This window comes from Lottia gigantea (genome assembly GCF_000327385.1).
Source record: "Lottia gigantea unplaced genomic scaffold LOTGIsca_31, whole genome shotgun sequence".
Taxonomy (NCBI): domain Eukaryota; kingdom Metazoa; phylum Mollusca; class Gastropoda; family Lottiidae; genus Lottia; species Lottia gigantea.
In genome coordinates this window covers 1,039,617-1,065,976 of record NW_008709027.1, presented here as the reverse complement: position 1 = coordinate 1,065,976, position 26,360 = coordinate 1,039,617, and the positions used below count along the sequence as shown (strand labels likewise).

The 26,360-nt window shown below is 30.9% G+C and overlaps 3 protein-coding genes across 3 annotated transcripts; 2 read left to right on the top strand and 1 right to left on the bottom strand.

Annotated features, from left to right (window-relative positions):
• Positions 1-5: 5 nt before the first annotated feature.
• On the bottom strand, positions 6-7,466 carry LOTGIDRAFT_232725 (hypothetical protein). The gene is made up of 10 exons (XM_009057736.1): positions 7,414-7,466; positions 6,370-6,503; positions 4,883-4,984; positions 4,473-4,624; positions 3,336-3,445; positions 2,750-2,867; positions 2,426-2,563; positions 1,973-2,097; positions 562-717; positions 6-378 (listed from the first exon to the last, which is right to left on the bottom strand). Exons 2-10 carry the CDS (start codon positions 6,450-6,452, stop codon positions 268-270), a joined length of 1,095 nt encoding a protein of 364 aa, XP_009055984.1. The 5' UTR covers positions 6,453-6,503; positions 7,414-7,466; the 3' UTR covers positions 6-267.
• Positions 7,467-14,857: 7,391 nt separating this feature from the next.
• LOTGIDRAFT_161849 (hypothetical protein) lies at positions 14,858-16,882 on the top strand (the record flags this gene model as incomplete). The annotated part of the gene is made up of 4 exons (XM_009057735.1): positions 14,858-15,942; positions 16,118-16,265; positions 16,578-16,667; positions 16,874-16,882. 4 exons carry the CDS (start codon positions 14,858-14,860, stop codon positions 16,880-16,882), a joined length of 1,332 nt encoding a protein of 443 aa, XP_009055983.1.
• Positions 16,883-20,492: 3,610 nt separating this feature from the next.
• Positions 20,493-26,079, top strand: LOTGIDRAFT_232724 (hypothetical protein; the record flags this gene model as incomplete). The annotated part of the gene is made up of 8 exons (XM_009057734.1): positions 20,493-20,580; positions 21,765-21,925; positions 22,143-22,263; positions 22,409-22,499; positions 22,912-23,055; positions 23,300-23,405; positions 23,735-23,989; positions 25,231-26,079. 8 exons carry the CDS (start codon positions 20,493-20,495, stop codon positions 25,300-25,302), a joined length of 1,038 nt encoding a protein of 345 aa, XP_009055982.1. The 3' UTR covers positions 25,303-26,079.
• Between the last annotated feature and the right edge of the window lie 281 nt (positions 26,080-26,360).

Sequence of the window (26,360 nt, the reverse complement as noted above, 5' to 3'; positions counted from 1 at the left end):
CATATAGCACATCAAAATAAATCATTTATTCACCCATAAGTTTTCCTTTTTACTACCTTCATTTGCTTGTTACAGAAACTGCAGTTTTTAAAGAATTTCAACAAAACAAATTGCTTGAATTTGAAGCAATCAAGTGAGGAAAAAAACTACGATGTTCATAGCTTTTACATGCTGACCAGTCCACATTGATATTTTGCACAAGTGAAATTTTTCAGGTTAAACTGTTCCTAAACATGGTATCGACAAGATCTATTCCATAATAATATCTCAAGAATCTAGTAGTGATTCAAAGTTAGGTGTACAAATAAGTCTATGTTTAATATGACCTAAAACACACATAGAACCAGTACCATCAGCTGTATTAACTGAAACCACTTCCTATAAATATAAAATATCAATCTATTAGTTTTACTATCAATTCACATTCAAAAATCATAGCAGTTTATTCAGTTTTTGTGAAATGTTTTGCTCTTGATCTGACCATGATAAGGACTGGGATATGCAATGAGGAAACTCCTATAAGCAGGGGAGTGTAACAGAAAACTTTATCAAAAGCATTACCTGTAAAAATCCACTTGGTGTACCAGCAGTTACATCTAATTTGACATTACCTATTAGTAATTCAATTTTTCCTGATTTTCGTATCTGTAGTTTACCTATCTGACCTTCAGAAAAGTCTGCCAGAGAACATGTTGAAAGTCGATCTGAAACTGTTTCCTGAAAATGATCCCAGAAATGATTGAAATAATGAGATACATGATTTTCAAAAAATATTAACAAGTGGTTGCCTAGCAAGATATGCCCACTTTCCTGATACATTTTCAGTATAACAAGGGCAGTCACCTATCTGTGTCAAATCATACCAAAAATTTAATGTGTGCAAGATATTGTTGATTTAAACAAACACACATTATTTAATAAAATTCTGACATAAACTTTTGATGTGTTCATGGTCAATGACTCAAATTCGGTTGATCGAAAAATTGTCAAATTTATAAATGATCATACCAAATTTCATTTAAATCGGATGAAAACTGTAGTCTCTATTGTGTTCACAAACAAATTTTGATGAGTTTTTCATAAATCAAGGGCAATAACTCAAAAACCATTCATCGAAAGATAGCCAAATTCGAACTTGTCCAAGATCTCATCATTATAAATATTCACACCAAATTTCATTGAAATTGGATGAAAACTGTAGTCTCTATTGTGTTCACAAACAAATTTTGACGCGTTTTTCATAAGTCAAGGGCAATAACTCAAAAACCGTTCATCGAAAAAAGATAGCCAAATTCGAACTTGTCCAAGATCTCATCATTATAAATATTCACACCAAATTTCATTGAAATTAGGTAAAAACTGTAGTCTCTATTGTGTTCACAACCAAATTTTGACGCGTTTTTATAAGTCAAGGGCAATAACTAAAAAACCAAGATCTCATGAATATAAATGATCACACCAAATTTCTTTCAAATCAGTTGAAAACTGTAGTCTATCGCGTTCACAAGCCAATTTTGACGCGTTTTGGCTGAGTCAAGGGCAATAACTCAAAAACCGTTCATCGAAATATCGTGAATATCGAACTTGTCCAAGATCTCATCAATATAATTGATCACACCAAATTTCATTTGAATCAAATGAAAACTGTAGTCTCTATCACGTTCACAAGCCAATTGTGGACAGATGGACAGACAGACGGACATGGGTGAGTGACGACAATATACGTCCACATTATAATGTTTCAAAAAGTTTGAGTGGATAAAGAATATAAGAAATTCTACAATCTGATTGGTCAATAAAGCTGCATTTAAAATCAATTCACAAAAGTGGACACTTAGATGACTGCAGCACTAAACCAATCTAAATTTAGGATTCTGTAGAAATATTTTTGGAATTCAGTTTTAAACAAGTTGTAAGGAATAAGTAACAATAAAGAATATTGAGAAACAATAATTAAGAACTACAATCTTACAGTGTCAGTTTTATTAGAATCTGTTGTAGTTGAAGTATCAGAAGGTTTATCAGAATCTTGTTTTCTAGTTGGAGGTAGTCCTGGTAAAGTATCTGGTAGTTGAAAAAATATCAGTTCACCTTCTTCTAAATTGGTACATGAAAACATTTGATTTTTTTTTATTAGTTTTTAGCTGTATTTCATATTTTCTTACCATGAAAACCAGATTACAAAAAATTTGGAGGAAGCAAGGGTGGGTCAGCTTGTAAGACACCTTGCTAATCCACATGTAGGTCCATGGTTTTGAGGAAGTGCAGAGTTTTTACTCCAGTTCCTCAAGTCTGTGGAACTGAGGTATAGGTTGTGCATGTTACGTGATCCTTTGAGAAACTTTCCTTCGTTGCACTTACCCTGCCCCCATCTTCAACAACCTTACCAGAAACTCTTTAAGCAATAGAGTACTCGAATATATACCTGCTTTTCCAAATTTAGAAAAAATACTTTTGCAAGATAGGTCATCCATAATTTCATTTTTAAATTTTCTTGGGCTGCTTGATGTTTTCAACTTTTCATCACATTTCATTTCTGTATCATTACTGCTCTTTGAATCTTCTGAAACAATTTTTATTAATGTGCTTACTGGCATATTTTACCATTTCAAAATTTGTTAAGACATATGGTACTTTAAATCATTGGAAATGAAACTAATAAATTTTCTTTTAAGATACTTATCATAAATCAAAAATTTAGTGAGCAATAAAAAAGTTGGGAATAGAATTTTCATGGATGTCCTCTTACCTTCATCTTCTTTTTCCACTTTAAGATCAGATTTAATCTCAATTTCCTCTTTTAGTTTACATGATAATGGTAACATTACTGGTGGCATATCATCTTGTATATCACCATCATCTATAAACTAATACAAAATATATCATGATATTGATAACACCTAATCAAATTATATATCTGGAGAACATTTTAAGAAACATTTTGTATTGATATAAAACCATATAGTTTTAAAAGAAATATTGCAGGCCCTCATCAAGCCAATATGAATCAAGGCAGTGCATAAATCAGGGATCCCCGAGTTCCTCTTTTTCAAGGAATTCCTCTATTCAAGATATAACAACAAAAAATTTGGTTTAAGGGATGAACAGATTTCTATATATATTTCTAAGAAATGACCTCCAAAGCATCTTGAACTGGTAAAATCTTCACCTGTACCCTTACACGAGAGCCTGTCCTTTTGCATTTCCTCTATTGTTTGTTCTGGGATCCCTGATTAAAATAAAAACAATGGACATTGCATCATCATTTTTAAATATCATATTTAAACATAGTTTACAATGAAGCAAGGCTCATATATTTAAAAGTGAATACATACATCATCTCTCAATAGAAGGTCTAAATCCTTGTGAGAGACATTCTTCTCTTTTTTAACGCTTACTTTTGATGAACCACCTCCATCCTCTCTATATGATATTCCACTTCCACCTGTTACAATAAAAACACAAGTTTTAACCAGTGCTTATTATTACTGCCTTTTAAGATGGGGACAGGTGAAATTTGATCTCCCTTGGGAAAAGGTCTATTATATCATAATCTACCTATATTGTTATATTGTGTCATTTAACCAACAGTTCTACTTTATAACTAATTATAATTACTTCATCATGGGGACCTTATTATTTACAAAAGAATCTTATAGGAGCAAACAGAAAGTGTTGCTTAATTTTAAAAAGTCGAGGGTAAAACCAATCTAATTAAAATTATATGACTATTCAGTTTGGTTATCTTTGTTTTTATGGAGGTCAATTTGCACCATTAATCCATTCTCTACCGATTTGTCTAATTCACTGATTCAAAGACAAATGTAAAATATCTTATTTCCTATTACTTATCATTCAAACAACATAATGATTGAAATGCTAAAATCAAATGTTTATATTCACATGTAACTTAACTAAAGTCCTTTCAAATAGTTTATTTAGCATCTTCCAAAAATCTTTAATGATAAACCACCGTCTTTTTTGATAAATATCAGAAGTATATTTTAAATTGTAAAGTGTCATTTCTAAATTGGAAAATGTTTGTAGTAAAATGATAAGTGCAACTTCTTTAGTGTATTATGAAATTGACCTCTATATGTTTTTGGTCTCCATTGTAATTTTAATAGATTTATATGTTGATACTCATGTCAACTGACCACAACGTGTTATGCAGAATCCGTGTCTAAATATTGACTATGAATTGTGGGATGGCAAAACCTAAAGTAGGGCAATATGACCGATGACTTATGAGACTGGTCATACATGCTTGTAAAAGTTATCCTGATGACCTGTGGTGCATGATTGACTGCTATAAATAGCCAATAGCTTGACCACCAGAACACAACCTGGGTACAAAGCTTGTTAGATTACAATGGAGAAAAAACAACTATACTTTGCAAAGATTCAAAACATATCATTCTGATAGAATCTGTATATTTGACTCTACAACCAAACATTGCTTTGCAATTTACCTCTACTCTGTTTCTGAGCTGGACCCTGTTCAAAGATAGAATGTGATTGAACTAATGTATTCTCTCTGCCACGTCCACGACCTCTACCTCGACCCCTCTCATTTCTTCCTCGGGTAGAAGTATTAGGTTTAGATGATTTCTGTGGGGCTGGACTGAAATGGTAAAGAACACTTCCTTAAAGTAATTGTCTATTTCACAATACAGTTGCCAATGTATACATACTCAGGAAAGTACAGTTATAAGCTATACTGTACATTGAAGACAAATCAAATTTCAACACATGTGGCACATTTCAAGTTTTCAAAAAATAGGTATCTTGGGCATCCATTTGAAAAACCAGAAACAAGACTGTAACATTGACATCAAAAGTTAGAAAAAGAAAACTCTAAAGTAGAGACAATTTAACTTACTTTTCTTTAACTTTATCTCTCCTAGCAGGTATAGTTGGTGTAAAAACTTTCTTAGGAACACCACCTAGTGTTAAATCTCTTGGACCTTTCAAAGATGGTAACCTAAAAATGAATGCATAATGCAAACAAAAGGATTCATTAAATTAGCAACATAGGCCCTATTCTCACAGTGAAAGTTTTCGTTATAAATCAAAAGCCGCTCCGACAAAATTGTATTAGAAGACATTTTAAGTATGAACAAGGTACATACTGTGGATATCATAATCCAAAAGTTCCTGTCGAAAAATAATATATTCTTGTATTTTACGTTTTTAAAAGGGACTCTTTACTTATAGTAAATCAAAAACTACTGAACAGCTTAGAAAATACATGTACCCTTGCCATACCTAGCAATCAATTACAATCCAACTTGCTGATTGTTATAAAACTTTTCAGTTTTTTTAACCAATGTAACCCATAGGCTCCTTGTAGATTCACTTCCGATTTACTGTTGCTATAGGTGTAAAAGGGCTTGTAATGCAGATATTGTATATGTGTAATGGATCCTTTTTTATTTATTTTTAATTTACCTCAATATAAGTCATTTAAATATTGATATATTTATAGCAATTCTTTCATTAATAAATACTTTCCATTAATTATCTATTCACTAAACCACCCCATAGGATGAAAATACAAAACCATTGTCTAAAATATAGTGTTATTATTTATTTTTTTTAGAATGTTTTAATTTGACCAGAAGGAGGGAAAATATTTCATGTAAAAAGTTCCTATCATCAACATTTTATTTGAATTAAATCATCTATTGAGAAGAGATTAAATCACCCTATTTACTGATTCAGTTCAAATTTATTTTACTTATTTCTATCATAAAAAGAAATCATTTTCATATGTTATAGGTACTTAGATGTTTCTTCATTACATTAATACACTTTTAGTATTTTTGGAAAGAAAGACAATGTATAAATTTAACATGCAATATTAATTTCTTTTTTCAACAAATTCTGCTCATTCATTTTTTACAAACTGCATTGGATGCAGTTGTTGATGCAAAAACTGATAACATTCATGCCATATAGCCATATATATGCCTTTTCCAAGAAAACCTTATCACTACGAGAAAATGGTGACTATACACCGCAATCAAAGAGTTTGGTACTTCGATGCTGGGAACTTTCTAAAGCTATGAAAAATTTGTGGGAACTTTTAAGTGCGAGTTAACCAAGCATAGTTTTACATTTCTATGTGAAGCACATGTCGCACGGATTATGTCGGAGCGGACTTTAACTTTACGCGATCAGTGAATGAGTACTAACATGGATGAGTAATGTATGATTATTAGTTATTGTGATTTGGCAAATCTAAATCAAACACTGTAATAAGTAGACTGCTCTAAAGCTAAAAAGCTTAAATAAAATATGGTGATCATAAGGTTAGAAGTAATCTAAATTCCAGGTAGCCAATAATAAAAATAGTAACCATAATACCTTGCAGATTTTCCAGACGATGTTCCTTTCCTTCCAATCAAGCCTTTTGGTAGCTTTTCAGCTTCTTTAGCATTTTCAGACATTTGCGTTCAATATAAACCCTTGTCAGTTATTATAATTCCTTGCATTGGTACCTGCAGAAAATGTTACGAAAAAGAAGCATGATAATTCATAGACCAAAACATCTATCTTTAATTCAGCCTCTGATAGCTATTTGGACAGATGTCAACTGGTGTAGACAGAAATAGTAAGTCCTGTTAAATGGAGACATTCCGCATCTCAGGGGTGCAGGGGTTTTAAACCTAGTTAGATACTGCAGATCTGCAAAACCCAGATATATTTGGAAAGATGAATATTTTTGTAGTTCAGTCATACATTTTCTCCCTTCACCATTTATGTCATGTCTCTGGTTCCATCAAAGTTCTTTTTGGCGAAACTAATCTAGCATCAGCCATTTAAAAGTTCAAAGGTCACAGAGTCATGGGATACTAACAAAACGAAAGTTACGGTGATGGCCAACACTAATTTACAATCATTTTAAAGGTACCGGTAATTCAATATTATGTTAGAGAAAACACATCTGTATAGTTTGGTTAGCATTTTCTTCTAATTCTACTCCAGCTATCAACTATCAAAATATCCATCAGAGGCTGGAATAAAGGCAGATTTTTCAGACTAGATAATTCACTGATGTTATTAGTGATCCAAGCAAACATTAGTCAATGTGAATATTTTGTGCTTGGCTACAGACCACAGGCATCTGTTTCTATCAATAGTCGACCATCTCTATAATAGTATATAAATATATATATCGATCAAAACAGATGCCTGTGCTACAGACCATAGAACAGTACTGTATACAGTTCTATCTATGTACACACTACAGACATAGATAGATAAACTTACACAAAATATTATAACAAAAAGGCCTAAAAGATATCAATAAAAGATTGTTTTCAAAGTGACTCAATACTCAATGTCGACAATGTCTCATATTTTATCACCAATGACTTCATTACTAACTGTTCTAGACAAACATACAACCTGCAAAAACATGTGATTGCATTCGACTGCATCAGAACTTTACTTTCACTTTATGACTGGACAATGTTTCTTAGGGATTCAAGGGGAATAACCAAGTTCCATTTAAAAGGCGCCACTGGTAATGACACCCACTGTAAAGAAAAAAATTGTGTTTATTTACATATTTTGGAAGGGATAACAACCATATCCATGAGGTGATATTAATTATATTTTCTAGAATTCAAACCTCAAGTATATTTTCCACCTGTCAAATTTCAAAATAAAATATAAATATGGCAATGACATTGATAGATTTCAACCAGTGAGTGAGTGACATTATAATTTACATTGTCCACAACAGGCACAGTCCTTAATTCTCTACAGAGGAAAATTTGTTGCAATAATTTTGTACTGTTGAGTCCTTCGAAAGAGTTATGAGGTTATTTTAGTTTAATTAATATTAATGCAAAGTCTTTCTAAGAAGAGTGCAGTGGTGTAAACTGTATTATTTTGTGACTATGTCTATATACAGTGGTGTACTGTAAGCCTGTAACCTATTTTCATGTATATAAGGATTCAACACCTAATTTAGTCAGATTTAAAAACAGAATTTTTTTTTAAGTCTTAGAAGTTTCCTCAGATATTCTACAAAATAATTTAGATTGGTTTGTTTTGATTTTCTTTTTGAATCCCCTCTTTGGCCCATTTTCATGAGTAACCAACTAGACAACAGCGGCAAAATGCGTCACCTATTTTCGTGTACAATGTTTGATCTATGATTAAGTCAAGAAAATCCTGCTGTATAGATACCCAGTGATATAATTAATTTTTTTAGTATTTACCTTTAATAATATTTCATTACAGTGGTGTAACCTATTTTCGTGCATATAAGGATTCAAGACGAATTGCAACAAAGTTAAATAAACAGAATTTTTTTTTATATCTTAGATGTTTCATATCTTTCCAAGGCATTTAGTAATTGATCAATATAAGGAAAACAAACTTTATGTACATACAATTACTACATTTATTGACTGTGATGTATCAAGCAAATAATACAATCATAAACATTGGGCATATAGAGAGCTAGTAACCATAACTAATGACAACTAATAATTATAATAATGATTACAGGATGAAGCCATATAGGTGTTCTCTTTGATCTGTTCTCTTTAATCTGTGGATTATGGTTTCTTACTGATAGTCCATATCATGTCATTTTATTCCCTAAATGATATTAGCATATACACTTGGTATGAAATAACCCCAATCCCTATTCAATTCTGGTTTTATTCTTTTTATATAATTTTCTTGGTTTCATGTGATGTTGATTTTTGGCCAATATCTTTGTGTCTTTCCATGATATTTGATGTCTTTGGTTGATACTGTGTTCAGCAACTCCTGTAAGGTTGGGTAGATTCAGATTCTTGTGTTCTTTGAGGCACTGGTCTAGAGGGCGTTGCGTTTCACCACATGTACATTAATTTTTATCTGGTATATACAACCTTTGGCTTGTGGTGCTGTCATTGATGGCGCCTTTCCATGTGTATTAAGAATATTCTGTACCGTTCTTCCTCTCTTAAAACTAATATCTACTTGAAGTTCTTCTGTTAACAGTCTTTTAATCTGGTAGGATATTGATCCTATAAACGGTATGCTAATTCTGATCCCGCTGATGGATGGTGGCTTTTGTTCAGTACTTTGGGTATTCCTGGATTTGGTGATGATTTTGTTGATCACATCTTCAGGATATACATTGTAGTTTGTGAATACATTCTTCAGGTGGAGGAGTTCTGGTTCAAGGGTGGCTTCATCACAAATTTTGGTAGCTCGATTCACCAGGGACATAACAGTCGATCGTTTTATGTTGGCCGGATGGTTTGATTGGTATTGAATGTATTAATCAGTGTGAGTTGGCTTTCTATATACTGTTGTTGATATGGTATTATTTTTCTTGGTTACGAGGACATAAGGAATGGTAAGAGTTATTGTTTTCTAATTCCATGGTGAATTTTATTCGTTGCTTTTGGTTGTTGAGGTGGTTTAATAAATTCATGGGATCTTCTTTTTCTTGAATCATAACGAAAGTGTCGTCAACTTTCCTCAGCCAGCAGATCGGTTGGATGGTGGAGGTTTTAAATTCCTGATTTTCAAATTCTGTCATGTAGATTTCTGATAATAAAGGTGATAAGGGACTTCCCATGTATCTGTTCATAGTAGTCATCCCCTCATCGAAAGTAGGTTGAGGTTATACACATTTCTAACAGTTTTACTATACCTTCTGTTTTTATGGTGGTTCCAAGTGGGTCTTGTGAGTTATCCAACTTATCTTTGATAATGTCCAACGTTTCTTTTTGAGGTACATTTGTAAACAGGTCAGTAACATCATATTATGATATAGGCTTTCTGTTAGCTGGGAGTGTCTGTATCTTATCACAAAATTGGGCAGAATCACTTACATATGAACTGGCTTCCTTAACAAATGGTGCTAAGAGTTTGGACAGGTATTGGGCTATATTATAAAACACTGAGTCTCTGGGACAAATAAGTAATCTGGCTTTGATAGGATTTTTATTAATCCTAATATTAGCTTTGGCGTATGGTGCTTAGATGTTTCCTCGGATATTCTACAAAATAATTAAATTTGGTTTGTTTCGATTTTCGTTATGAATCTCTCACTTCGACCCATATTTCATGAGTAACCAACTCGACAACGGCAGCAAAATGCGTCACCTATTTTCGTGTACAATGTTTGATCTATAATTAAGTCAAGAAAAACACGTTGTATGGATACCCAGTGGTATAATTAACTTCTCTTAGTATTTATCTTTAATATCAATTCATTATAACTACTAATGACAATTCCTTCAAAGAACCATGATTTAAAAAAAATACTGACTAACAAAATAAGATACGTAGCGTGAATTATTGCTAAAAATCATTGAAACAACATAAGAATATGGCCCACATTGTGTTCCATAGAATTTTTCTGCTGACACGGAATCCACTAGTTGATCACGTGACTTCATGCTTTGGACTACATTCTAGCAGATGACACTTGGAATTCCGATTACAGCTACGGATTATAAGAAAATTCGGCCGATAAAAAATTGTAAAGTTTGGTAATAACTGAAATAGATTTTACCATGCTTGAGGTTGCACATGTAAATTATTAATTCTTTCCGGAAATGCACGAAAAATAGGTTAGCACCATATTAGGTTACTTGACTATAACTAATGACAATGATTTAAGAAAGACAGACAAAATTAGATAAGTAAAACGTAATTGTGATTTATTGCTATTAGTCATAGAAACTACATAAGAATATGGCCCACATTGTGTTCCATAGAATTTTTCTGCTGACATGGAATACGTTAGTTTGTCATGTGATGTCGTTCCCTGAAATATATTCTAGCAGACGACACTTTGAAGTACGATTACAGCTTGGGATTCAACACCGAATTTTGTCAAAATTATAAACCACAAATTGTTTTTAATGTCTGAGATGTTTCCTCAGATATTGTATGAAATGATTAAAATTGCGATTACAAATTGGGATTATAAAGGAAATTCAGTCGATAAAAAATTGTGTTATTTGGTAATAATTGAAATCTGCCATTTTGTATACGTTAAAATTAATAAATGAATTTGACGTGGCCTTGAAACGACAAGAAAAATTCTGCAGGTTGACATTGTAGAGATAACCCATGTTTATCAAAACATGCAAATGTGGAGGTCACTCAAGGTCGCACATGTAAATCATTCTCAGAGATGCACGAAAAATAGCTTAGCACAAAATAAGGTTACTTGACTGTATCAGTAGTAGGAAGTAGGTTACTATCACTATCAGTAGGGCCTACACTAGTAGCTGAGAACCATAAAGGTAGGCCTATTATTTTGAAGCTGATATTTCAATTGAAATAATTATTGACAGGTAAATATCATCTATAAGTATCATTATGGTACAGGTTCTTGTTCATTCAGCATATGGCTGGTCATTTTAGAGACTATATTTGGTTATTGGTGTTTTATTAGGAAATTATAATAAATAAACGAAAATTACTTTTGAAATACATATTTCAATGCAAAAGCAATATTATACACTAGTATAATTTACAGTTCGACATGTGTTTAACTTGATTTATTTCATTAAAAATAGGACACTATTCCCCTTTGATGATATGTTACTTGCTGATTCCTACCCAACTTCACAATTTCCATGCATTATGAACTTTACTTCACTTTGCTTGTATTAACAAAAGTTTGTAAATGCTGTGATTTGATTGGATTGTAGCTTAGCAAATACAGCCAATCAGTGCCCTCAACAAGACTATGTTATATACAGCTTACTTGATTACAGTATTTCTGTCAGGGATTTGACAATAAGATTCAGATTGCAGCACCAATTTATTGTCATCTTCAATATTTTAGTTTATTCAAACTATGGAGAGTAAGCTAAACAAACGGAAGTTTTGAATATGAGGTTTACTAGAATAACTGGAAACATTTTATATTTTCTTGATGGACGGAATGAATTATGTATTCAGACAAATTGCAAAATACAGGACATTTAATTGAATGATGAAGAAGATAAGAATTGAATATATATATATTTTAAATTTGGGTAGAATAGTGGTTATTATTTTATAAAATTCTACTATGAAAGATATGGTAGTTTAAACTGTTTTCACATGTTTCAATGTATCTTGTTGCCATTGATTTTCTCTGTATCTAAGCCAATAGCTTGATCATCAAACAAACTTGTTGACATTTTGTTTTAGCCCCTTTTAAGTCAACATATTGTTCTAACAATCTCACTACTTCTTTTAGCCTAATCAAATAATCAGCTTTTTACTGGACCTGTATTTTATTTACTAAAACTTTTCTACCTGTACTTATATCAAGCCAAGCTGAACTTAAAACAAGTGTTTTGACTTGTTCTGTGTATTCTTTGATTTAAACTAATCATATACTGGTACATGTACTCCTTGGTTAGTCCGTGTATGAACAGAACAGGTTGGTAGAGTGTTGAATTTTTTTCTTGGTACTTGACTTAAAATGTGCATGACACAAGACAGTCACAGAAGTATGTGTCTGGCATTGCAAATTGTGTAATTGACATAGATTAATAAATAGTTTTATTGTTGTCATGTTGTTTCTTCAATTATAATGGTAAGTAATTGTAGATAACAATTTAATTGATAAATTATATTGTATATAGTTGTAATGGTAGTTGCTATTTTACATCCTTGGCACTGGCAAAATCATGCAAAGGCATCAACTTGTGCTTTTAATGGGTATAATATATATATAATTATTATAATAATTGTGCTTGACAGTGTCCTTGACAGACAGCTTATTCATAGTCATACAAGTAGAAACAGTAGTCTGTGTATGCATATTCATGATTAACCTTATTGTCAATTATGAGAAAAACTTGATACGCTTATAGGAAAGTTATTTATAATGTAAGGTATTTAATCAAATCATCAAGCATAAACATTTACCAATGTATGTGTTATATAAATGTTTTATCTTATTTATATTGTGATTTATAAAAATGCACATGAAGCAAGAATTGTGTATAAAAGAATAGTAAGCTGGATGGTGTAAGTACAACACAGAAAACAAACAAATTATGCAGAGATTTTTTAATCAGATAATTCCTTCCAATGATAGTTTTATTATATCATACGATGAATTCTGACATTCAGTGTACATATCAGTGTACATGTTGGCTTATAATATTAAAGTTAAAGTTGTATTCATACTTTTCAAAAGTGAACAAAAGGTATATCATGCGATTGCACTATTCCAAAGACCCCCAAATTTAGATAGTTCATTAAAAATACACATCAGAATCAATTACTGAAATTGAAATTTCCTCAGCTCTTTCTATAATTATGTAGTTTTTGAACAAAAAGTATGTAAAAATAGCCTCAGTAGTAAGTGTAATCTTTCACTTCTACCCTGGTAGCTAGAAATTAATAGAAAGTCGAGATGATAACATGAGATAAAAACCCTGTAATAGCAGTAATCTGTTGGAAACATTACTAACAGATGTGTTTTTATCTCATACCAAACTTTTTCTTTCTCATTTTAAACTTTCTCAGTATTTCCAAATGATTGGATTTTGTGCTCTTAGACAAAGATTGAGGCAATAAAACAGATCATCTGTCAACTTAAATGTTAAAAGTCTGCATATGTAATTTAATGGTAGAGTTTGCTAAATGTTCATACCTGAGTTAAATGCAGGTGTGTAAATGTTAAATTAGGTGATATGTAAATCATAATATTGATGTATAGTGTATCAAAAGTTTAATACTTGATATTAGAGGTAACTTTTACTGGCATACATAAATATGAAATAAATTATAGAAATATTTATTGTTACATTTTCACAAGTGAATAAAGGCTTTCATCATTATGTAAGGAGGTAAGGTTTTTTGTATTTATATGAAGTGACTTTATTTACACGAATACCAGTAATAACTGTTACAAATTACTATAGACTTTGAAAGGGTATATTAGCTTGATTGTTTGTGATCAGGGGGATAAGGAACAATCAAATTTAAGAATGGACTCACATGCTGAAAAATACTGTAGGCTAGTATTATTAAAGAAGAACTACATTGTTACAAAAATCATAGAGTTTTCCCTTAAATATTTCTAAGAAGATAAAATGACATTAATTGCGTTAAATTGTCATTTACAGGCTTTAAAATATATGAGATAGTGAGTCATAATTCTCTTAATGGCTAAAGAATTCTAAAGATACCTTGGAAGCTAATATCTTTTTGAAATCAATAGTACAGACATCTAAAAAATTAAGTATAAAATCAGCTGTTAAGGACATTGATGTGTTAGGACATTTTAACCATGTCAACATTACTCAGGTATAACAGTTGACAGTTCACTCCTTAATGATAATTGATTTAATCCCTGACTTTTTTTGAGTTCCCCTTCATATTATCTCAGACCAGATCAAGTTTTATGTTGAATAGGGAGTTATGGTTGATTGACATCATGTCTATATAATAAGTAGATATAAAGTTCAAGATCTAATTGATGTTAATCATATTGACAAGTTGAGTAAAATACATCTTGTGATATATTTATATAGACTATGATAGTTTATATATTTGAAGATCATTCTGTCTTGTCCATGTCAGTTTCAAGTACTATATTGCATTGTTTCTTTGTTTGACTTTTCTGTAAGGCATTTTTAAGTTGAAATATTTTAAACTTGTCACTAACATTTCTAAACATAGATTGATGGTGTTTTGAGGTGAAAGAGGTCACCAGTCTGTGGCAATGATGGCTTTTTGACTATTTGATTTTTCCTCTTTTTTTTTTTTTTTTTTTTTTGCTTAATAGTAGTTTATTTTATACAAGATCTTTTTCAACTCATCTTAACAGTTAATGTTTTGTATTTTCCAGGGTGTTAGTTTAACCCAATGTAAGATGGGAGGATGTTATTCTGCCAATAGTGCAGAGGCATTTAAAAACAGCAAATTACCACGAGACAGACCGTTCAGAAAGTCTGGAAGTAAAAAAAATGGTAAAGTTGAAAAAGAATCATATGCGTATGGAGATAAAACAGCTAGTGAAGATGACAAGTTAATATCAGCTACTGAACTAGATACAGAAGAAAAGAAGGAAGTGGTACCCTCTGACAGTGGTATTGAAAGTCTTGCTCCCAACTCTGTTAAAGATGATAGTGAACTAACCCCTTGTCATACAGAACCTGTGATTACAGAAAATAAATCATGTGAAAATGATTGGTATAATACACCATCAGATAATGACATAGAAAAACCTCCTTGTGAAATAATAGATGAAAACAATCCAGAATCTATCCAAACCTACTGTTCTTGTGGTCCTAGGCAAGCTGGAAATACCTCAAGACACAGCAGTAAGTGTCCAACTCATATGAGTAGTCCAAAGTCTAACCGAAATTCTGATATCACAGGTTTGAAATCAAGTTTTAAAGATTTTATGCGTAAAACTGAAAAAAAAGTTAGACTTTCTTGGAAGTCTTCAGACAGTTTAGATATAAATAAACAAATGAGTAATCATTTAGATCGAGCCAAAAGTGAACAATCAGAAATATTTCAAGATGACATTAGCTTTTGTGCTCCATTGGCTCAATTTGATTCAGTGGGGGGTAATTTAGATCGTCCTAATTCTAGAAATCGAATGAGTACTGTTAGCACTGCTAGTGAAATAGAAGCAGTAGCTAGAGATATTTGTAATTGTGAATTTTATGCAAATAATCTGGTGAGTGAATTGGATGTGTTAGTGCCAGAGAGAGATGAAACTTGTCCTCTCCAATCACCAGATACTATAACTAGTAAACCAAATAGTTCTAATAAAAATTCAGATACAGAGAGTGTATATGATAATGATCCTAAATCTGAACAGCAAGATATAAATACTAATGATAGTAAAGAGACTAAGGAATGTGAACCATATACAGCTCTACCAAAAAGACTGCATGAAAGCCATATTGTTAAACAAATATCGTTAGCTTCTTTATCTAGTATCAGGTTAGTTTACAATACCACACTAGTTGAGATAAACGCATTACCAAATATTGTTGTGACATCTATTCTAAAATGTGTTGGAAGATTGTTGATGTAAAACTCTATTTTGATTTATTTTTTAGTTTTGTAGTGTGACAATGTATGTATTTCATGCAAAATATCATATTTTTTTTTGTAGACCCTCATTATCATCATTAGGTGATGTTACCATGACAACATATGAAGGGCGTGATATGGTTATGATAGATGTTGAAACTTACACTCAAATACTAGAAGAACTTCAATTGTTAAAAACTAAATTGAGTCAATTAACTACAATAATACAGGTAAATTTATTACAAAATCACAGGCATCTAACAAGTTATCGCTTCTCACTCTTTTTATTAAGTAAATGATTCAACTAATCAGATGAATTATTACACAGTGATTCTGTAGAGTCTGCCAATTTCTATAAATCATGTAGGTCATAGTGAATGACTGAACATGTAGAACATAGAAATAGAGGTTTACTAATAAAGACTAGGTATAACCCCATTTTTAGGCTATACAAGCATAAACATTAAGGCTGTCAATTTTTTAAGAAGGTATATTATGATATTTGATAAAGGCTCAGGGAAATTGATTTTATTTTTTTTCAGGAAGATCCTGTTTTAGACCAGGCCTTCCAGATGATGGATGCTTGTCAATTAAATTTTGAAGATAGTCTACTAGATAATGAAGATTCTGAGGTACATTTAATTTCCCTCAGGCTCATTGGCCAGTCAGTTACAGAGATATTGTCCTCAGAACTTTCATTTGGCTTTCCCTATTTTTACTTGAATATTATTAACAAAACAGGCACTTATTAGTTATTGCTTCAACATGTCCAGCGATTTGAGTAAATATTTGAAGAATGAATATATTCTCATCACTGTGTTTATTTTTTATATTTCAGACTGAGTAACCTATCAGAAACAGAATGGGATTATTGAAAATATTGTGCTATAAGTAAAATATCAACAAAATTACATTCCTAAAATGGGTCTTTATTTTATGAAAAAAATTATTCATGAATACTCATTTGGACCACCTGAGTTTTTTTATTGTTTTTATTTTATTTGTTTTAAGATCTCTGACATTTACATGTTATTATTTTTATTCTAATGATGTGAACCATTTCATCATTTTCCCCCTTGCTTATATTTTTTGAGCCACATTGAAATGAAAAGTGATTAAAAAAATATATTTCTATGACTGATTAAAAATTGGAAACCGGACTGAAAAGATCAGTTTCTTTTTGCTTTACTTGATCTTATTCAGGATATTTGTAATTTAGTTAAGTTAAAGAGTTCACCTATGGGTATCATGATTATTATTCATCATTTATTAAAGCATTAAAACTTTATATTTCTATTCTCTACATACTTGATTATATTCAAAAAAGCAATTGTGAAAATTAATCATTTAATTTAGTGTATAGTATTTATTCATCAAATTATCAATTAACAAAGGTATGATAGATAAGTTTCGTTGTTTTAACACACCATCAAAATCATACATATTATTATTATTAAACTATTTTCATACTATCTATTTATTGTTCGTATATCTTTCATATTCCATCCATGATCAATTATTTTTATACTTCATTTTATGATTAAAGGGAACATTTTATTTATAAGCGTTAATTAACTAATTGGTATATAGCATTGACTGTATTTCCAATCAGAATTGTGTCAACTATTTGTAGTCTTGTTATATATGAATATTACCTGCTCTATTTGATAAATATATTAATTGCTATAAATATACATCTAGTCATGCATGTAGTCTTTCTGAATAATAAATATGTTTAAATAGAATGATTATAGTAAATACATATAGATATATTACCAAGTTAATGTTTCTCATAGTAAGTACTGTATTTAACAACCCTCAGATGCCACTTAACTCTCTATAACATATCATTATTTCATTTACTCAAAACAAATTTCATTTTCATCCACAATTAGTATCCTTTTCGGTTATAGACTTTTCCTTGATTCAAAATTAACCAACTGGATACGATATAACCTTGCAACGTAAAGAATATGGCGTTGTTCTGTGAATATATCACAGAAATTGTAAATAAAATCATCTCATGAATGTCAAACATGGGTAGTACAATGAAATTTTGTATTTAATGAGACTTCACTTGGCATCTGAGATTGATAATTTTCTTGAGTTTGAAGAAATTGAGAATTGTACTGTCAATTTTTTTCCTTTCGGCAAATTTAAGATTCAAGCAATAATTGATACTGATTTCATGATCCTTAAAACAATAGTATTTTATAATATAATTGAAAAATTTGTGAATTTGGTTGTTTTTAATAATTTTTAGTGTGTGTTTATTTCATTCTATTGTGTTTTTCTTTTCTGTTATTACTCTGTTAAATACAGTCATGTTGGTTTTTAATTGATTCTTATTTGATTTAGCTGCAGCAAGCTTATTTTGATGCTATATTTTGTTTTTTTTAGACCAATTGCTACTTGCACTTTTGCTTTACCAATCACATATTTTTCTTTATCTTACATTGATACTGGGTTATATAAATGGGTATTAAGTTTGTGATTATTAAAATCCATTTTATATTTTATCTGTCAAGAAATAAATTTATTATATTGTATTAAATGTGTGGTACATTATATTCTAATATAGACATAATCAGTTTATCATGGGATAATGCAAGTCATGGTGTACTCGACTTGAAAAAGCATTTCTTCTGGTACAAAAAGTCAAGACTGTGAAATATGTTTCTCGTAGTTCATTTGTTAATGTACATTAGGAAAGAGTGGTGAAATATTTGTCTTCAATTACTATATGTTGTGTTCACCTGTATTTGATGGAAAGGTACCGAAAAATGTGAAGTATAATCCTTAACTTATGCCCCAGCAAACATCACAACTTCGCTCAATCTCGGCACATCGGCCGATGTCAGCTATAAATAGGCTTATTGATATCGGCTCAGAAGCTGTCGGGCCTATTTTAAATACAGACTATCTATATAACGATGCCAAGCCGAAAGTTCACGACCGACGTCCGATGTGCACATTTCTATCATAACTGACGTGATACAGATATCGGGAAGATATCGGCATTTGATAGTGGATAAATAGGCGAATTGATGATATAGGGCCTATGTCGGGTCTATTTTAGATATCGATGATCTACCTAACGATGCCAAGCCGAAATCTTGCCGACAGCGGATCCTTGTTAGTTCACGACCGACATCCGATGTGCACATTTCTATCATAACTGACGTGATACTGATATCGGGAAGATATCGTCATTTGAAAGTGGATACATAGGTGATTTGATGATATAGGGCCTATGTATCGACGATATATCTAACGATGTCAAGTCGACATCGGGTCATTGTTAGTTCACGACCGACATCTGATGTGCACATTTATATCATTAATGATTGGTAAGATATCGGCATGAGGTAGTAAACAGATGACCGATTTGTTGATATAGGGCCTATGTCGGGCCTATCTCAGAGATCGACAAGATGACAATCTACCTCACGATGTCAAGCCGAAATCTTGCCGACATCAGGTCATTGTTAGTTCACGACCAACATCCGATGTGCACATTTCTATCATAACTGACGTGATACTGATATCTGTCATTGAAAGTCTGTCACTGAATAAACAGTGAAGTTGATCTGAAGAATTCAAAGATTATAACTCAAAAACATTACTCCACTTTCCATCAACCAGTAATTTACAAGCAAAGGCATATTAATCACTGAGGGTAGCATTTTTGTGCAACCCCAAACTTCAGAAGTCAAATTTACATGATTGATCATTTAGAAAGTTAGCTTATGAAGCTTCATGTCAATTTAAAGTGTGACAAAAGTCCATTATAGACATAGTTTCGAACTATGATGTTTTGTCTTCTTCATTCTTGAGATAAATTAAATGGATTCTCTGTTACTTTTTACATAAAGTACTGCCCGTAAAAAAGGTTACTGGTAGACCTATATTAAAGAGTCGTCATTATTTCTTCATAAAAGGATAGGTAGAAAATCAGGCATAATCAAACTTCAAAAGAATAAAAGAGAAATGTCAAAAAATTTCAACAAAACAAATATTTGCAACAGAGATAACAGCTGATCTGTCAGACGTGGTACAGTTTATCCCACCTCTCCCCTATTCGGTTGATTCAAAATAGAAGGGAGATAACTGAGTATGTTGACAGCGGTAAGGTTACTTGTTCAAATTTTATTTTTTTTATCATCTAAGCATAAGGGAACCCAACAAATTTCCGTTTAAAGTTTTAGGTATGCTTTTCAACTTGTGTAAGTTAGTCACGATTTTTAATTAAATGATAACATGATACTCTTTGATAGAGTCAACAAATTCATATTTTGTAAAGAAACAGTTAGGGGAAAAAAAGGAAGTTACGTCCAATGTTTGTTTGATGTAATGACAAATGGTATTTTATGCTTAATGTTGCCTGCAATGAATTTATATCGAATATTATCCTAGGAATGATTTGAATACTTTTCCTATTGATAGAAGTAACAAAAATGGAGAAAATAGATGAAAATATAATAAAATTAATGCAAAATGAAAGTTTGCAAATTGAATCAGTGGATGTGATAGGTGATGGTGCAGGTAAGAATTTTACTCTGATCTGACATAATAATAATAATTCAAAGTCTAGCTTCCATATCAAATGGGTCTACATTAATGAAAGTGTGCATTGAATTTTAAGCATATGTCATGACTAGTACAGTCAAGTAACCTAATTTCATGGAAACCTATTTTTCGTGGATTTCCGGAAAGGATTAATAATTTACATGTGCGACCTCGCGTGAACCCCGCATTTGCTTGTTTTGATAAACATTGGTTTTCTGTACAATATCAGCTAGTAGAATGAATTCAGTAGTTTCAAGCAAGGTAAAATATATTAATGTATACTTTGACAAATACAAAATGGCAGATTTCACTTATTACCAAACGTCACAATTTTTTATCGGCTGAATTTCCTTAAAATCAGTAGCTGTAATCGGAATTCCAAGTGTCGTCTGCTAGAATGTAGTCCAACAAATGAAGTCACGTGATCAACTAGCGGATTCCGTGTCAGCAGAAAATTTCTATGGAACACAAAGTGGACCATATTCTTATGTTGTTTCAGTGACTTTTAGCAATAAATCACGCTACGTATCTTATTTGGTCAGTCACTATTTAATTTTAAAATTGTGGTTCTTTGAAGGAATTGTTACTAGTTATGATGAATTGATATTAAAGATAAATACTAAGTGAAGTTAATTAAACCACCCGGTATCCATACAACGTGTTTTTCTAGACTTATTTATAGATCAAACATTGTACACAAAAATAGGTGAGGCATTCTGCCGCCGTTACCGAGTTGGTTGCTCATGAAATATGGGTCAAAGTAAAGAAAATCGAAATAAACCAATTTTAATTATTTTGTAGAATATCTGAGGAAACATCTAAGACATAAAAAAAAAAATTTCTTTTTTTTAACTGTGACGAAATTCGTTGTTGAATCCTTATATCCACGAAAATAGGCTACACCACTGTATTTGATATTTGTTGGCCTTGCTTTTGGATGAAATTTGAAATAATTGAATCTAGAAATTCTCCATTTCGATACAAGGCCTACAGGTTTTGTGAAGTTACCAAGGCCATATTATATGTAGACATGCTACTGTAGCATATACCTACACATTGAATGATTCAAATTCTCCTCTTTTTTTTTTACTGGAATACCATCTATGATCCCAAGGTTATAGATGAAGTTTTAGCCTAATTGAAATTTACAAATATTTCAGGTGAATTTATACCAAGAACAAAGAAAAATATTGGGTATATAGTTGGTGGAATTGTATTTAATGAGAAAAATGAAATCTTAATGACCCAGGAATCTAAAAGATCATGTTATGAAAAATGGTATTTACCAATGGGTAGAATGGAACCTGGTGAAACTCTACAAGTAATTACTAGTCTATTAAATGTGTCATGAATTGATGGAACTATCTATTTGGTGAATTTCTTCTTAACAATTCTTAACAAAGTATCCAGAATTTTAAACTTTTGCACCTACAGGATAGATGCCTTGGCTTAATAAACTCCAACCAAAGAATATCAATCAGAAAGTTGTCGTCTGATTTATTGTATATGACTATTTTATTAATATTCATGTATTAAAGGAGGGTGCTATAAGAGAAGTGGAAGAAGAAACTGGTATAATATCAGAACCTGTAACATTATTAGTTATTGAATCTGGTGGTTCTTGTTGGTTTAGATTTTTATTTATTATGAAGCAAACAGGTAAATTATGATACAGAATATTTTGTATCCCGTCTGATAATGATGATTCAAGGTTCAAATATATCTGCAGTGGGAATCAACAAAAATATGTGAAAATTTTTCATCTTGCAACAAAATAAATATTGTTTAAATATTATGATGACAGGTGGTGCATTAAAAACAAAAGAAGATAAAGAATCAATTAAAGCTGAATGGTTTCCACCTGATAAGATATTGAATAAACAAGTGGCTATCAGGTAACTGAATATTTTGTTTTAAGATAAATTTCTTGACCATTTATTCCTCTTTCTTTCATAGCTTTAGAGCGTGTCAGGAAAAAAAACATCTTAGTCTACAGTCTATTCACGGAACTCTTTATTTGTTACGTTTGCATATTAATAACATTTTGGGGGGATTAGCCATGTAGTAAATGATACTTATACCTGGTTTCAGTGAATCATAAAAAAAGGAATAAAAAAGTTTTCTCGCTCACAGAAATGTCAAAAGTAGCAGTTCTGTTATAAAACAATTTTAGACCAATGCCATTGTTCTGGAAAACTTTCCCTCCTCGCACACTGAATGGTTTTGTGTTGCATTTCATTTTTAAAATGACACAGTTCTATTTGATTTTGAAGACTGTTGGTCTTGAAAGTAGAATTTTGTTGACAGATCAACAGATATATTTCCTGTTATTAAGAGAGGAGTTGATTTTATGAAAGACGAAGTCATAAACCAACCCAATATATTACCAGTTATAGTACCTCATATACAAATGATATATAGATTTCTTCTAATATCAAAAACACAAGATGGGCAAGTTTGTTTTATTATCATTATTTGTAACTAATCAGATAAAGCTTATCACTTTTGCTTCAAAATTAGTACATGTTAACTGTCAAAATTGAGATAAATATAAGATATATGAAACAGTATCTTTTTTATTTGTCTATGGATATATTTACTTTAAAAGAATTACTTGAACAGTAACAATTATATGACTAATTCTTGTATGTATTCCTAAACAATTAGATTTAATATTTTACTGTTTCATGATCAGGGATTATGGTGTACTAGTAAATATTAATAAAGATGTACATTTACCATGTTGTATGGTAGGACAAGCTGATATGTCAATCATGGTTTCATTATTTAAATTATTTAAGGTATTTTAAAACTTTCTCTTTTATTGGTCTGAATTAGTTCATGCTTATCTTGGTGGGGATGTATCATTTCTATGCACCCTCATTATTCATGTTAATCCAGCTGTTAATTATTCTTGATTTCAGCTTAGAAAACAGATTTGTCCACAGAAACTTTCCAAGCAACCATTGTTTTATTCTTTTAATACAATGAAGTTTCTTTAATAATATATCTTTAATTTTGATCTGAATGATGTAGATATGTCACCATTACCAATCATTTGTTGTGGTAGTGTATATTTTGTAATTTTGTGTTAAATGAGTCTGCATACATAATCTATTTTTATCTGCAGGAAGTGTTTGGTCGAGTAAAAGAAATTCCTAAAGTATGTGGTATCATTAACATAGAATATTGTGGGAAACCTGCTAATCAACATGATGGAATGTGTATAACATGTCTAATATCATTAAAAACATTACCTAAACTAGAGGGTAGTCAAAGACAGTTTTATGATTGGCATGTTATAACTCATACACAACTGATAGAAAAGTTGCATCTAATGTTACAATGTAAAGCTATTTTACCATTTACTGATGTACATGCTAAAGTAAGATGATAGGATAGCTAAAGTTAGATGATACGATAGTTATGATACAATACGATATGTATACTGTGATCTTTGTGTATGTTGAAAATGTCTCTGATGAATAATTTTCATTAAATCTGTCTATATATGTTTTGAATTGCTGACTTGAATCTAGACTGGAACATCTGTCTCTATTCCAGCTTCTGATAGGTATTTGGACAATGACACATTGCTGGCTGGTGTAGAGACAGAAAAAATAGGACCTTTTAAATGTAGACTTTTTGATCTCTGCAGGTGTGGGTGTTTTAAACTTATTTAGATACCTCAGATCTGCAAAAGACGATATTTTTTTGTTCAGTCATACCATCATTTTCTCCTTGCACCATTTATGTCACATCTCTGGATCCATCAAATTTTTTTTTAATGGAACTGATCTCATCTTCAAAAACTTCAAAAGTCACAGAGTCACATGATACTAACAAAACGAAAGTTACGGTGATGCCAAAAAAGGTAATTTAATATTATGTTAGTAAGAATGCATTTTCGAAGAGCTTTTAGAAGAAGACATTAAGTCTATATTCAAAGAAATACAAGATGTTTGCTGTAATATAAAATCTAGAAACTTCGAATATAAATTTTTAAATCGCATTATTTTTACAAACGATAAATTATGTAAGATAGGAAAAGAAAGTTCGACTCTCTGTGATTTATGTGGTTCATGTATCGAAAGTTTCATTTCCTGCAGCGAATCACAAAAGGTATGGGATATCAAGTGTTTTCGATAAAAATTGTATTAAACTAACAACATCCTTAAAAGTATTTGGTTTATATAAAAGTAGCTTAATTCCTAGGCCTTTATCCGATTTTATCAATCACTCATTAATTTTGACTAAATATTTCATTTATTCTACTAAACTACAAAAAATAAACATAAATACTAATAAATACAAAACATACTGAATATAGCACAAACGGAACTTAATACGTTTTCAGATATTGAAATATACAAAAATATGTGGTCATTTTTGTCTTTTTAAGTAATCTGTCCTCTTACACTGTGACAATGAAATATCTCTCTGCCACCAAGTTGAAGTATGTATACAATATGTTCAAAACTACTCTTCAAAGAGCTAAATATATGTATGAATAGATGTATAGAAATAATGTATTTGTGTTATGTCTATCAATTCTATTTAATGTAAATGATGCTTTAATGTGAATAAAACCGATGTATTAGACTAAAATAATAATTTCCCTTACAGGGAACATTTTACGATTTGGTGCATTATATCATCCAGGAAGTAAATAACAATATAACACAGTTTTGTAAGTAGAAAAGTTTAATCGGAGAATTCAAGAAATTATTTTTAAATAAAGGTGATTACAAGGCAGTTATTCTTTCATTGTTGTCACATAGGCACAGTGAAAATTGTTATAACAGAATACAAAATCACAAAGTCATTGTTTAGCACTAAAAACATGTTAACCGGTATAATATGATGGAATCATATCTCTTAATCATAGCATAAAGAATATGGATACAACTTTATTTTTAAAAAATCAATCAATGCTGCTCTTAATTATAACCTATGTATGTATATACCAGAACTGTAAAACACTTGCATAATTCCTCAACTGGGGATTTCATTTTTATTGTAATTTTATCTCTGGCTGAAAATTGTAGTGTCCAAAAATTGTTCATCTAGTTGACAAAGTCTATAATAGTTAATATAGTGTATAGATAATATTTGATTTACCTTCTAAATTAAGGGGGTTGTGACTATGGATAATTGTGGACACCTGGCTAAGAATGCAAAAATTTCGTTGGTATGTTCTTAACTCTACTACTGATTATATTAGCTTAACACGTCTTGTTCTGGTACAAACTGATATCTGAAAATGGTGAACCCTGGCCTTTTAATGTATACAAATAACAGTAAGATGATGTTTTATCAGAAGTATAAAGAAACTATCATTCTGTCAAACAATATACATTAAAGTTTATATCACAGCCTTATTAATAGCAACTTATCAAATTTTATTATTGTAAATGCATTTGATTTATACAAATAAACAGTTTCTTAAATATACAACATGATCAAACTTTAATTATAGATTTGTCCAAAAATAATATAAATTTCCTTAGAAATAACTGTAAATATATATAACAAACTTTTAATTTACAATAACATTATATATATAGCATGCATATTTTCGTGTTTATTTACATTATAAAATGCTTTCTATATTCTACAACAATAAAAACTAAAAACTTTCTGTGTCTGGGGGTACAAGAGAAATATATTCCAGAACTTATATACTTTAAAATATGAATAAAATTCAATATTAAAAGAAAATTACACCTTGAAAATATTTTCACAATCCAAAATTG

Bases quoted from the DNA above. Each gene is read 5' to 3' on its own strand.
- LOTGIDRAFT_232725 (XM_009057736.1), bottom strand. From the start codon at position 6,452: ATGTCTGAAAATGCTAAAGAAGCTGAAAAGCTACCAAAAGGCTTGATT. The intron at 4,625-4,882 runs GTAAGTTAAATT...TTACCATTTCAG, and splicing joins AGAGATAAAGTTAAAGAAAA to TCCAGCCCCACAGAAATCAT. The intron at 718-1,972 runs GTAAGATTGTAG...GATCATTTTCAG, and splicing joins ATTCTAATAAAACTGACACT to GAAACAGTTTCAGATCGACT.